Source organism: Musa acuminata, chromosome BXJ1-5, assembly GCF_036884655.1.
Source record: "Musa acuminata AAA Group cultivar baxijiao chromosome BXJ1-5, Cavendish_Baxijiao_AAA, whole genome shotgun sequence".
Lineage (NCBI taxonomy): Eukaryota > Viridiplantae > Streptophyta > Magnoliopsida > Zingiberales > Musaceae > Musa > Musa acuminata.
In genome coordinates, this window is record NC_088331.1 from 41,961,413 (window position 1) to 41,975,462 (window position 14,050).

The 14,050-nt window shown below is 33.5% G+C and overlaps 1 protein-coding gene across 1 annotated transcript; it reads left to right on the plus strand.

The window, feature by feature from the left end:
- Positions 1 to 229: 229 nt before the first annotated feature.
- Positions 230 to 934, plus strand: LOC135674354 (14 kDa proline-rich protein DC2.15-like). The gene has a single exon (XM_065184128.1). The coding sequence runs from the start codon at positions 275 to 277 to the stop codon at positions 704 to 706; it is 432 nt and encodes a 143-aa protein (XP_065040200.1). The 5' UTR covers positions 230 to 274; the 3' UTR covers positions 707 to 934.
- Positions 935 to 14,050: the final 13,116 nt, after the last annotated feature.

Sequence of the window (14,050 nt, forward strand, 5' to 3'; positions counted from 1 at the left end):
CTGTTGATGACTTCTATCCGGATGGGTTTCTTTCATTGCTGCAGTCTAATGCAGAAGTTGACACAGATCTGTAAAGAGAATCCCCCGATGACAGGTAGAAGAAGAATGCCTCCAGATCTTGTCCAAGCAGGCGACATGGGGGTGCTCCAAAGCCGTCCGCACTCTGCCAGCTATACCCTCACATGCCGTTGTCTCACGCTCTTCCTCGCCTTATAAGTACCGCCTGCACACCACACCCGAGCCACCCACCCGGAACACTTGGCACAGTGAGGCCATGGCCGCCACCATGCTCTCGACCTCGGTCGCCTTCTTCCTCGCGCTCAGCCTCCTCTTCCTCACTCTCACCAACGTCCGTGGCTTGTGCCCTATGCCTAGGCCGCCACCGATCCGGAGGCCGCCACCGATCCCGAGGCCGCCACCGATCGTGAGGCCGCCACCGCCCAGTGTTAAATGCCCCGTCGACACCCTCAAGTTTGCCGCCTGCGCCAACGTGCTCAGCGGCTTGATCAACTTCGAGATCGGCACGCCGCCGAAGGAGCCCTGCTGCAGTCTACTGGGAGGGCTCGCCGACGCCGAGGCCGCCCTCTGCCTGTGCACCGCCCTCAAGGCCAACGTCCTCGGCCTCAACCTTAACATACCCATCAGCCTCAGCCTGCTCGTGAACTACTGTGGCAATGGCGTGCCCGCCGGCTTCCAGTGCCCCTAGAAACGTCTCTCAGTCTTCCTGTCAAGTGAATCTTCGTAAGCATTTCTTGTTGCCGTATCTGTTCCTAACCATCTACTCTGGTGTAGCTTTCTTTGTTCTCTTTGCATGTTATCCCAGCAAGCATGTCGCTTGTGATGCATGCGGACTGTGACTCGTGCTTGGTGTGGTAGTGTATTCGTGTTCAAGTGAACGCTCAAGTGTAATAAGACTTGTGCTTCGTTTCATGAAGCTATCTTGTTTCTGTGATTTATACGTGGGAACGAGCTAACTTTGTACGCGTATAAACTTATGGCAAACAAAATATAAGCTAATTAATTTGCATAAAATTATCTATAAATTCATGCAAATAATAGTATAAATGCAGGACTCTCAATGATATGATTTGACTTAACTAAATATAATAATATAAAATTATAAATAAAAATTTAAATAATCTTAACTTAACTAAACATATGACCTTTTTTTTCCTATCTCAACAACGATAAAAGATCCACGTAGTCAAGACTTTATCATTTTAATATTACTCTTATTACTCTTGTGAGATCAAAAAGCTTACTAATGTGAATCAGTAATTATTAAGAACACTATATTCCAAGGGGTGTAAAGGATTTCGCACACGAATGTCATATAAGAGAGAACAAACATTAATAAAGAACATAATTAATTATTATTAAATTTAATTATGCATAATGCATTGCAATTTAGTTCCAAAGATTCTGATTAAGTTATCATCTTTTCCTTAGCATTTTGGAGGCCACAAATATTTTTGCATGCAATTCATCTTGTGTACAAGTACTGCAAAGAGTGAATCAAAGAGGAACACACGTACAGAAAAGAAAAGCATCAAGGAATCCAACAAAAATTGCCCTACAAAGGAGTGCAGGAAGATAGCTATCTAGGGTTTGATATCCGAAAATTTTTCGGAAGGATGGTAATGCTTCAAACTGCTAGAGAGGAGAAATAACAGAGAAGAAGAGAGAGGTGGAGGAATTAAAACTTGTATTTGAAGATGCATTACATTGTCATGTACTTCATAAAGATGCCAAACCAAGAGTTGGGTTCGTAGGTTACGGATAAGAACCAAAATCTTGAACCAATTAGTAATCCTCCGTCAACTCAAACTTTCCTTACACCTAATTTCTTTGGTTTGTATATAATCAACTTTGAGAGAGAGAGAGAGAGAGAGAGGTGCGCTCTTCCACCTGTGACAGTATTGTGGTCCTTTACACCGTGTCCAGTGAGTTGGTACGATTAACTTCGATTCTGATAATATAAGGACGTCATGCGGGTTTCTAAGTAAAGAATGAGAGGACAAGGTCGAGAAGGGGCTAGCGTCTCCTAAGTTGACCTAAAGTAGGGCTTCGATTGTCTCTTCTTTGCACGACAGGTCAGTCAATGTTGGGAGAAAAAAATTTTACTCAATCCCTGTTAAGCTCAAATCTTTTTTTTTTTTGAAGTATTCGAGAACCGATCCCTATGGTTCTGGTCAAGTGATGGATCGAACGTAGGTTGTTAATGGTCGTCGATACTTCGGATAATCGATTTGTATGTTTCGAATGGCGAAAGTTGACCCGTAGGTTCTGCACAATATGGTACCATCTTGTATGATCCTGGGTGGTGCGATTACGACTGTGCATCACTATCAAGTATGTTATGTCACTTCGAAGTCATATTGTATGCAGGTGTCACATCGACTTCAAGGTACCACGTCAATTGCTACCGTAAGGGTGGTACCAAAATATTCTTTATCATTTTCTCCATAGTGCCTTTAGGCAAGTGCAATCCATTATGGTAGGTTTTCTATTCCAAGCTATGCAACCCGAGCACTTATTCCACCGTGAAGGGTCTCTCTTGATCGAGTTGTTGAATCTTAGATTTTGATAATGAAATCAATTGATGAAGTTATGATCTAACAAGAGTTTAAGTGATGTAAGACTAACTCCGATTAGAGAGACAAATTAATTAAAGCAAGAAAAATCAAATGTTGGGCCAAAATAGAGCATGTTAGAGATTGAACGTCGAACTAGAGGATTGGTCGACATGCTAGAAGATAGACTTCATGTTGTGAGTTCGGGCATCGAGTCAAAAGGATCGAACATTATACCAAGAAAATCAGATGTTACGAGAGGTCAACATACTAATAGATCGGGCAATACGTCGAAAGAGAGAACGATGTGCCAAAAGATCAGACAAAGCGTCGGATGAACCAATGGCATGCTGGATAACATAGGATTCATGCTTGTAATCATGTGTATTTTGATCGAAATAGTTTAAGTTATAACTGAGTTAGTTTTTGGTATAACTATGTCAACTCAATTAGAGACCTATTGGGCATGAATCAAGGTTGATTTGGGCCTATTGGAATGCCCATTCAATGACCAATAGTTGGGTCACGTAATGGTACCACCAGACCAGGTGGTGGAACCGCCTATGAGCTAGAACATATGAAGTGTATGTTTTCTGGAAGACTTGGCGATGGTACTAATAGTGCACAGAGTGGCAGGCAGTGGTACCACCCAGTGTAGGCGATGATACTATCGATACCTTCAAAAACCAGGGATTAAATTTTTGGCTCTATTTTTGAAGTCATTTGGGGTCTATAAATACCCTACTTCTTCATGCTTGAGATAGCAAGAAAAAGAGTAAAAATGAGAAAGAATTATTGAGGAAAAAAGAGTTGTATTCTCTCTTGAGTTATTAAGTCTCTTCCTCCTAGAAGTCTTCTAAAAAACGAGTGAGGTCTAATTATAAAATAGAAGTGTGAAGGTTCTCTTTTAAGCCTATGAAAAAGAGAAAGAGTTGTAATAAGGATAGTTGATCTTCGCCTTTTAAAAGAAGATCGTTAGTGAAAGCCGATGGCCTTGACAGAAGAGGAATTGGGAGTGAATGTATATCGCAATGATCAAACCACTATAAATTTGGTTTGTATTTTCCCTTATGTTTTTCATTCCTATTACAAACTGATTTATTTATGTTGAATCTCAGATTTTGATGATAAAATCAATTGATGAAGTTAAGATCTAATGTGTGTTTTAGTAATGCAAGACTAACCTTGATCAAGGAAAGGCAATTCGATTAAATAGGAAGAATCAAACGTTGGGTCGGAGTAGAACATGTTAGAAGACTGGATGTCAGGTCGGAGGAATGGTCAATGTGCTGGAAAGACTTCGTGCCATAAGTTTAGGCATCAGATCGAAGGATCGGACATTGCACCAAAGAGATTGGAAGTTACAGGAGTCAACATGCTGATTGGGCAATGCACCGAAAGAGAGAACTATATGTCGAAGGATTGGACGAATCAATGACATGTCGGACAATATAAGATTCATGCTTGTAAACGTGTGTCTAGATCGAGTTAGTTAGGTCTAATTGAGTTAATTTTAGGTCTAATTAGAGGCCAATTGGGCTTGAATCAAGGCTGAATGGGGCCTGTTATTTGGCCCATTCAGTGACCTATAGTAGAGTCTAGCGGTGGTATCACCTAGATTGGGCAATGGTACTACATAAACATAGTCTCTTAAATTATGTCAGGCGGTAGTACCGTCAAATTGGGTAGTGATACCGCCTAATGTTAGTGTCAGAGTGGATAGTGGTATCACCCGGTGTCAGAATGACAGGCGATGGTATCGCCAGTTGTTAGTCTGGCAAGCGATGCTACCATCAGTACCTTGAAAATTCGGGATGAGATTGTTTTGGCTCTAAATTTAAAGCCATTAGGGCCTATAAATACCACACTCTTTCCTGCATAAAAGAGCACAAAAAGTAAAACCAAAATTCTGTGATTCTAAGGTTGCAAACCATGTTACAAAGTTGAGTTCCCACCTCCATATGCTTAAAGGTTGTTCTAAGGGAGAGTGTGAGAGAATACTTATAATAGAGGGGTGTAAAGGTTTTCTCCTGTGAAAAGGAGAAAGAGTTGTAATGATAGTTGATCTTTGCCCATTGGAAAGAAGATCGGTAATGGAAGCTATTGGCCTTGAGTGAAGAGGAATCGAGAGTATATGCAAGTCATGACGATCAAACCACTGTAATATGCTTTTTTCCTATGCTGCTTATTTTTATTGCTTACTTAGTTGCTCACTTCACTTTACATTTACTCTCGGTCAAACTTAAACACTTTCTGATATGGGCTTTATCGAAATGAATTTTCTACGTTGAATAAGTTTTCAAATCGATATACTTTTTACATAAGCATTAATTCACCACCCCCACCCCCCATTAGTGTTTATTTTGGTCCTAACAACTTGCTCACTAATCTTATGCATGTTTTAAGTTAAACGTACTTTTTATATAGGTTTGATCGAAAGAGTTTTCAAATCAATTTAATATTTTAAAAGTACTAATTCACTCTCGACTCTCTTAGTGCCTTTACGATCATAACTATCATAGTCAAATTCTCTTAGTTGATTTAACACCCAAGAGAGATTAAATGGTTTTTATTAGCAATCGAGAGAGTAACTTTATCACTTGTCCTTTTATGTTTAATGGGATGAACTACTCGTGTTGGAAAACATAAATAAAAATTTTCTTATTTTTTGTGGACTTTAATTTATGGAATATCATGGTTTTCAAAAACTCTCTAAACCAATGAATGAATGGAATGATTTTAAAAAGAAAACGTTTTTGTTAAATTCTAAAGCTATGGATGTTTTTTTTTGTGCTTTAGATAAAAATGAGTTTAATCATATTTCGATTTATGAAACTGCACACAATATTTGGCACACAGTTGAAGTTGTACATAGTTGAAGTTACTCATGAAAGCATAAGTAGAGTAAAAGAATCTAAGATTAATCTTCTGATACATAGTTTTGAATTATTTTGAATGAAGTCAAGCGAAACCATTGGTGACATGTACACCCATTTTATAGATGTTATCAATGGTTTAAAAGCTCTTGGTAAATGTTTTACTAATCTTAAATTTGTTAATAAAATTTTACAATCTCTTCCTAAAAATTAGGATCCAAAGATAACTATTATTCAAGAAACAAAAGATTTAAATAATTTTCCTCTTGAAGAACTCATACGATCATTAATTACCTATGAAATGACTTGTAAGGCACATGATGTGCATGAGAACAATATTTCAAAGAACAAAAAGGATATTACACTTAGAACAAAAGAAAACCACTCGAGCAAAAGCTAAGTGATGATAATGATTTGAAACTTTTGACAAGAAATTTTAAAAAATTCATAAAACAAGAATTTAAGAATAAAAATAAACTTAAAAAGGATACAGTAACTTGCTATGAATATAAAAAACTAGGACACTTCAAAAGTAAATATTTACAACTAAAGAAGAATATACTAGTACAAAAAAAAAAAAGCACTCAATGTGACTTGGGACGAATCAAGTGCATCATAAGATAAAAAGCAAACCAATAAAGGTAAGATGGTGACCTACACTTTGATGGCTTTCGACAACGAAGTATGTAACCCACCTAAAATGTCTTTAACTTACAATGAATTACTTAATGCATTCAATGATTTATATGATGAATTTAAATTAGTTGGTATAAAATTTAAATTTTTAAAAAAGTAATATATTTCTCTCTCTAGTATTAAATATGAAGAGTTAGATTCATACAAAAAGAAAATTTTATCATTATAATAAACTTTAAAAAAAATTAAAATTGATAGTAAATCATTAAATATGATTCTTGCTAATAAATGTTATGTACGTAGAAAGGATAAAATCTTGTGAGTGACACTCAACAAAAGCTAACTACTTTTATCAAATGACCCATATTATATATTTTCCTAAAATTAAATATAATTTTTATAGTAGATGTAGTCATTATACTTATAAATATTCATTTAAAAATTATGGCTTATATAAATTAGTTTGGGTTTCTAAAAAAATCATAAATGATTTAATGTCAAAAGATAAAATAAATAGATCTAATCATGAAGGACCCAAAGTTAAATGGTGCCTAGAATAAACCTATCTTTCTTGTAGATATATCTACAATTGAAAACTAGAAGCAAAAGATAATATCTTAATAACGGATGCTCAAGACATTATGATTGGAGATTCAACATACTTCACAAAGCTCACTAACCGAAACAACAATAATAAAAAGAAGATCATTGGAATTAGAATTATTAGTAACAAATCAAATCTTTTGATTGAAGATATTTTTATTAGTTAATGGTTATACTATTGATCTTGATAATTTTTGTGATGAAACTTATTTTTAATTTTGAAATGATGATATATGGCTTTGGCATAGAAGACTATAGCATGCTTATATAAAATCAATCATATAAATTGAAATTAAAAGAGGAATGTATTTTTCTTGAAAATATCTCTATCCCTAAAGCTTATCAAGTTTTTCAATAAGAGACTCTTAGTCATTAATGAATCTATTTCTGAATCTCTTGAACTAAGAAAATGAATTTGATGATATTTTTAAATTTTATGATTTGATTTCTTCTCTCCAAAGCAATTTGGATATATCTACTTCTAGAAAATCCTTACCCAAGGAATGGAAGTATGTAAATACATATCCTAAGGAGATATATCAAAACATATTCAAACTCGTTCTTCATTGAAAAATATTTATTCAAATACATGAATAAAAAACTTTTACTATTTATTCTCATATGATTCTTTTATTAAAGAAAAGATTATCCTAATGAATCATGTTCTTTCTCTTTATTCCTTGATATTTATAACTTAAGATTTATTTGAATCAGGATTTTTTATTCACCTATGATTCTTTTTACTATTTACTAAAGAAAATATTTATCCAAATGAATCATGATTTTTCTCTTGATTTTTTAAAATTCATAACTTAAGATTTCTTTTGAAGATCTAGGCTAGAAGGATCAAACATTGTGCTGGATGTTATGAGAGATCAACATGCTGATGGATCAAACAATATGCTGAAAGTGAGGGCGATGCGCTGAAGGATTAGATGAACCATCGGATAAACCAAATGACATGTCGGATAATATAGGATCCATGCTTGTAATTGTGTGTATCTTGATCGAAATAGTTTAGATTGTAATTGAGTTAGTTTTGGGTGTAACAATGCCAACTCAATTAGGGGCTCATTGGGCCCGAATCAAAACTAATTTGAGCCTATTGGGAGGCTTATTCAACGACTAATAATTGGGTCAAGCGGTGGCACTGCCAGACCAAATGGTGGAATCATCTATGAGTTGGAATGTACGAAGTGTATGCTTTCTGGAAGACCCGATAGTGATATCGCTAATGCATAGAGTGGCAGGCGGTGGTATTGCCCCGTGCAAATAGTGGTATCATTGATACCCCGAAAAATTAATTATTTAAAATTTTAGCTCTATTTTTGAAGCAATTTGGGGTCTATAAATAACCCACTTATTTTTACTTTGGATAGAAGGAAAAAAAGTAAAAAGGTGAAAGAATTCTTGAGGAAAAAAGAGTTGTAACAACTTTTGAGTTATTAAGTCTCTTCCTTCTATAGTTAAAAGTCTTTTAGAGGAGTGAGGTCTAATTGTAAAGAGACGTGTGAAGGTTCTCTCTATATGAAAAAAGGAAAGAGTTATAACAAGACTTTTGATTTATGAAATATCGTTGAATATGATTTTCAAAAATCCTGTAGACTAATAAATGAATAGAATGATCTAGAGAAGAAATCATTTTCTTTAATTGCTAAGGCTATGAATGCTTTATTTTATACTTTGGACAAAAATGAGTTTAATCGTATTTTCATATATGAAAATATACATGATATTTGACGCAGACACTTGAAGTTACTCATAAAGGCACAAATAGAGTTAAAGAATCTAAGATTAATTTTTTTGTGTATAGTTATAAATTGTTTAAAATGAAACAAAACGAAACCATGGGTGATATGTACACTCGTTTTATAAATATTGTCAATAATTTAAAATTCCTTAATAAATATTTTACTAATCTTAAACTTATTAATAAAATTCTAATTTTTTTTTCTAAAAAGTTAGGATTCAAAGGTAATTACAATTCAAGAAGCAAAAGACATGAACAATTTTTCTCTTGAAGAACTTATAGGATTATTAATAACATATGAAATGACTTGCAATGCACGTAATGAACATGAGAACTTTCCAAAAGAAATGAAGGATATGATACTTAGAACCAAGAAAGATCACTCAAGCGAAATCTCAAGTGATGATGATGACATGACACTCCTCATAATAAAATTTAAAAAGTTTATAAAAAAGAATAAAACAAATCTTATAAAACAAGACTCTAACAACAAAAATAATATAACCATATACTATAAATGTAAGAAGTCGGGGTATTTTAAAAATAAGTGTCTATAATTAAAGAAGAAATTGCTAGCACAAAAAAAAAAAGTACTCAAAAGTGACTTGGGATGAATCAAGTGCATCAAAAGACAAAGAGCAAACCAATGAAGATGAGATGGTGAACTATACTGTGATGGCTCTCAACGACGAGATATGTGACTCAATTAAAACCTTTTTATTTTATGATGAATTATTTAATATATTTCATAATTTATATGATGAATTTAAATATGTTGATAAGAAATATAAATTACTAAAAAATTATCATGTTTCTCTCTCTAATAAATTTGATAAATTAAAAATTGAGTATGATAATTGTATGTTAACTTATTACAATGTGAATAGTTAGACTCAATCAAAAAGGAACTTATTTGTTAAAGGATCATGTTTTTTCTAAAATTAAATATAATTTTTGTGAAAGATATGGTCATTATGTTTATAAATGTTCATTTAAAATATAGTCCATATAAATTAGTTTGAATTCCTAAACGAACCATAAATGACTTAATGTCAATAGTCAAGATAGATAGATCTAATCATAAGAGACTCAAAGTTAAATGGGTACTTAAAGTAAACTCTCATTTCTTATAGATATATCTACAATCAAAAGTTAGGAGTAAGAGATGATATCTTGATAATGGATGCTAAAGGTATATGACCTGAGATTAAATATATTTCTCTAAGCTCACTAACCAAGACGAACGACATTTCACCTTCGGAGACAACAACAAAGAAAAAATTATTGGCAAAAGAAATATAGGTAACAAATCAAACCTCTTGACTGAAGATATTTTATTAATAGATGGTTTAAAATATAACTTACTAAGGTGGGGCAGTTATTGCCAACGGAGCATATCGAGATGCATTATGACATCATTTTAAGATTGGTGACTCAAAGCCGATGACAAATGAATTAACATGGGATAAAATTATCCATATATATCTTTGTTACCTAGACAATAATATCTTCTTTATGGTCTATAATAATAATTTTGAAGATGGTTCGATACCGTGCGACCCATCTTCCTTTGAGTTGAATAATATATGATTGCGAGACCGATCGGCATAAGGTTTTGCCAACTTCAACCAATTCTCTCTTGAATTTGAAAGCAACAACGAGGGATACTATTGATTGGCATGTGGTAGCAGCTTATCTTGACGTATCCAATATGTGTAAGCTTGCACTTCCGGAGATAATCGACATAATAGAAAACCATCAATATATCCAAGAAGATTATAACGAAAAGGAAAGGAATCAAATTATGCCCTCCAGGAAGTATAATTCTTTGAGTTGATTTTGAGGAGTAATTGGGAAGCAGCATTCAAAGAAATCAAGGTGATCTGACTGTTTGAAGGTATCGAAACAACAATAATAGCCTTTTCTGATACTCTCTGATATGACCAAAGAGGCAGAGAACCATAAAGATAGATAATTTATGGAGAACATGAAAATTGTTAATTTACTCCATGTGATTTGTGTTATTATAAGAGCTTAGACTTAATTTTTATTAGTGGAGCTCAAGATTGTTATCCGATATAAAGCTGATTGATTTATGACCAATACATACAGTCGAGGATGTAAAGGGCAACCCAAAGCGTAAATATCGAGTACCTGATTGATTGATTGATTGATTGATTGCTTCCATCTTCACTATTTGTTTTCTGTTCGTTTTCGTGCGAAAGGGGGTAAGTAGGACAGGCGATCGGAGGAACGAGGGAATGAGATGGGACCAGTTGTTTGGACCCTCTCCGATGCCGATAACCTGTTCGACGGAGGTACGCAGAAATAGACAGCAGTAAAAGCTGAGAGGCTCACGGGGCTGTGTTCGTGCGTGCGACAAAGTGTGCCGTCGGAGACGAAGAGGGCGGCCGATCCAGTTGGTGGAGCAACGACAGTTTCACTTCATCCCAAAACCTTCGCCGAGACGTCAAAATCCCTCACTCACTCACACCTCAATCTCTGTTTGTTTGCATATTAATGGACCGGTTATTCCATGTACCGATCGTTCATTACAGGGGTAGATTTGCTTCTCACGTCGAGAGCCGTCGGCAACATCACTTCTCTCCTCCAAAGTCAATCGTGAGTTGACTTGTATACAAACTCGAGCTCAGTCAAAACAGCCTCTCCTTCCTTGTAAAGTCGTTTCTCCACCATGGCAAAAAGTACCTTCTTTTTGGTAGGATAAGAAAGTATGAATGTCTTCTCGTGTATGTACATTAAAAAAATAAATTAAATTCTTTAAATTATAAGATCCTTGATATGAGTTAACATAAACTTAACCATAAATCTCCTTTTATATAATTTCATATAAACATTGAATATTTTACTTATCATCTCTAGATTATTAAAGAAAAAGTATTCTAGGAGCTTTTTAAGTTTTGTTTTTCCTCACAGTATCCTCTCACTAAAACCTAAGAATATATATATATATATATATATATATATATATATATATATATATATATATATAAACATATCAAATCCTAAATTTCACTTTCTATACTTCAAATTCTTATTCTTTGATGAATAGAATACTAGCTTCATTAATTCAAATTTTCTTATTGATATGAGGGAGTTTGACACTCTTATGTTAGACAATCGAAGCTACATTGACATTTACCAACTCACATTTGATGTGTTGGAATTAAAATATTTTGACAAAAATATTGTCCATCACTAAGTGGTTCCGAGGATTATGAATGTGGGCTTGGTTTCCAAGAGTGACCCGAGCTAGTAGGGCTTAGTGATGGGCTAGGCAACAGTAGCTAACTCTATAAACCCTAACCGAGCTCACAAAGTCCAAGTTGAGATAAAGGTCTAAACCTCAGGTCTCTTACCAATATTACAAACATTTTGTATTCGTATCCAACTAGAGATAAAACCAAATATATATAAATAAATAATTATAATTATAATTATATTAAGTCAAATATATTATTTATTCCTTTATTATCATTGATTAATAGAGTCCTTTTTTCAATGTTTAAGCTGGGGAAAATTCTGATCATGGCAATTTGTACATTGAGGTAGTTGGAAGGCTTACTTGATAAGCAAAGCAATCTAATCATATATAATAGTCGAGAATAGTTGAATGTTGATTTTTTTTATAATAATATATAAGTGATTAACATTACCTAATTATATATAAAACTTGATACTTGACATTTCCTTATTATATTCCTTTCATATATACAAGTACTAGTGCAATAAACAACTAAACAAGTAACGGCAATGCCTTTGATAGAGATGAATATTTAAGATTTCCATTTAAAATTTACAATCTTGAATCAATAATGAATTTAAATGTTTTCACTTATCCTGTATTTTTTTTCTTTTTTCTTTACTTTGAGTAGATGTTGGCATGTGACAAATACAAAATATCTCAAACCTAATGAAATTTATTTAAATAACAAAGAAAATATATTGCTCCTACATCAATCAATCGTCAACCCAAACCCTATTATCGTTTAAATATCTTTGTACATTATTAGTCCATTCTCACTCTATAATAATATATACCAAACCGTTAGCCCATGCGCCAAAGTAGCTATCGAATAATTACATGACTTCTTAATGGGCTAATGGAATGTGGCTTTTAATTAAGTGGGACTTCACTTAGAAAGCACACATATACATACACATATAAGCTAGTTAAAAAAATAAAGGCTTTTATGTTTATGTTAGTTTCGTGTCTCTCCTTTTAAAGTTTAGATATAATATATATATATATATGAAAAAAGATATTATATCTAAAAGCCTCTACTTTCTTAACTAGCTTATATCTTTGAAAAATATTTATCAAATAAATTTTTGAGTGAGTTGAGTACACCACCAATACATTAATATCTTAGGTATAAAGTTTATAATATGAATCCTCAATCCTTTAATCATATAAAAGCACACCATCAATTAAAGATTAGATAGGTTTTCATATTAATCATAATTATATAAGACGCTGAGAATTGGTCAAAAAGACATCCACCTATTTTCCTTTGCCTTTACTTATAATTAGATTAATTTTTTCCATATGATTGGTGTTGGAATCACTTTTTATTGTCATTTACGAGCTCATTAAATTTATTTCTCTATAATTGTGTGATCTTTCCTAGTGACATGGCCCATCTGATAAATAAGAAGTATGCAATGAAATAATATACATTTCTAAATTATTAAATTTTATTCTAGACAAGTATATACGGAGATACTTGCATCAATTGCATGATGTGAATCATCAAAATTACTGATACAATGAGAGATAAAGAATTTTTTTATTGCTCTTAGCATGACTAGTCTTTGGATGGATAGATTGAGAGCTAATGATACAAAATCCATAATATTTAACCTTATTGTTTGACTTCACTTTAATATTCATCAAAGAAACTATTCTTCAAAAAAAAAAAAAAAAGATTAGATAATCATGCATCATTCTTGAACAGTCCATGACAGCTCAATTTTCATATAGATTGGTGATTGAAATTAAACTGTATGTTGTAGAATGACTTCCTATTCCTTGTTAATGATATATTGTTCAAGTGCTCCACCAAACGTCGATGTCCTCATTTCTCTTTCACAATCTTATTGTCTCATTAACCATCATGCTACCATCGCACATATGATGCCACTGGTCTTGCTGTTTACACCTCGACGTGAGTCCACAGCCACATCCCTCTTCTACAATGAATGAAGACCCCAATGCCAAACGTCAATCAATCAATATATTTATGTATAAGGATATTAATATGGTTTCAGAGAATTCAACATTAGAATAATTCCTTTTTTTTTTCTTCTTTTTCCCGAGAATCAAGAAGATATAATGCTACCTTTTTATTTTTCCCTAGTAATTAAATTAAATTATACTAAGTGTTTTGATAGTACTGAGACGCACCAGTCTACTCTTCTTAAGCTAGAAAGTGATGTCAATTTTGATCTTTATTGGTATCACAATGTGAGCTATTGAACTAATAAATGGAGCTCTCTTCATTGCTTTGTTGGGAATCAAAGTGTTGCAGTTCATACTTTAAACATCATTGTTTAATTATTAAACATCCTTGTTATGATGCAATGCACCG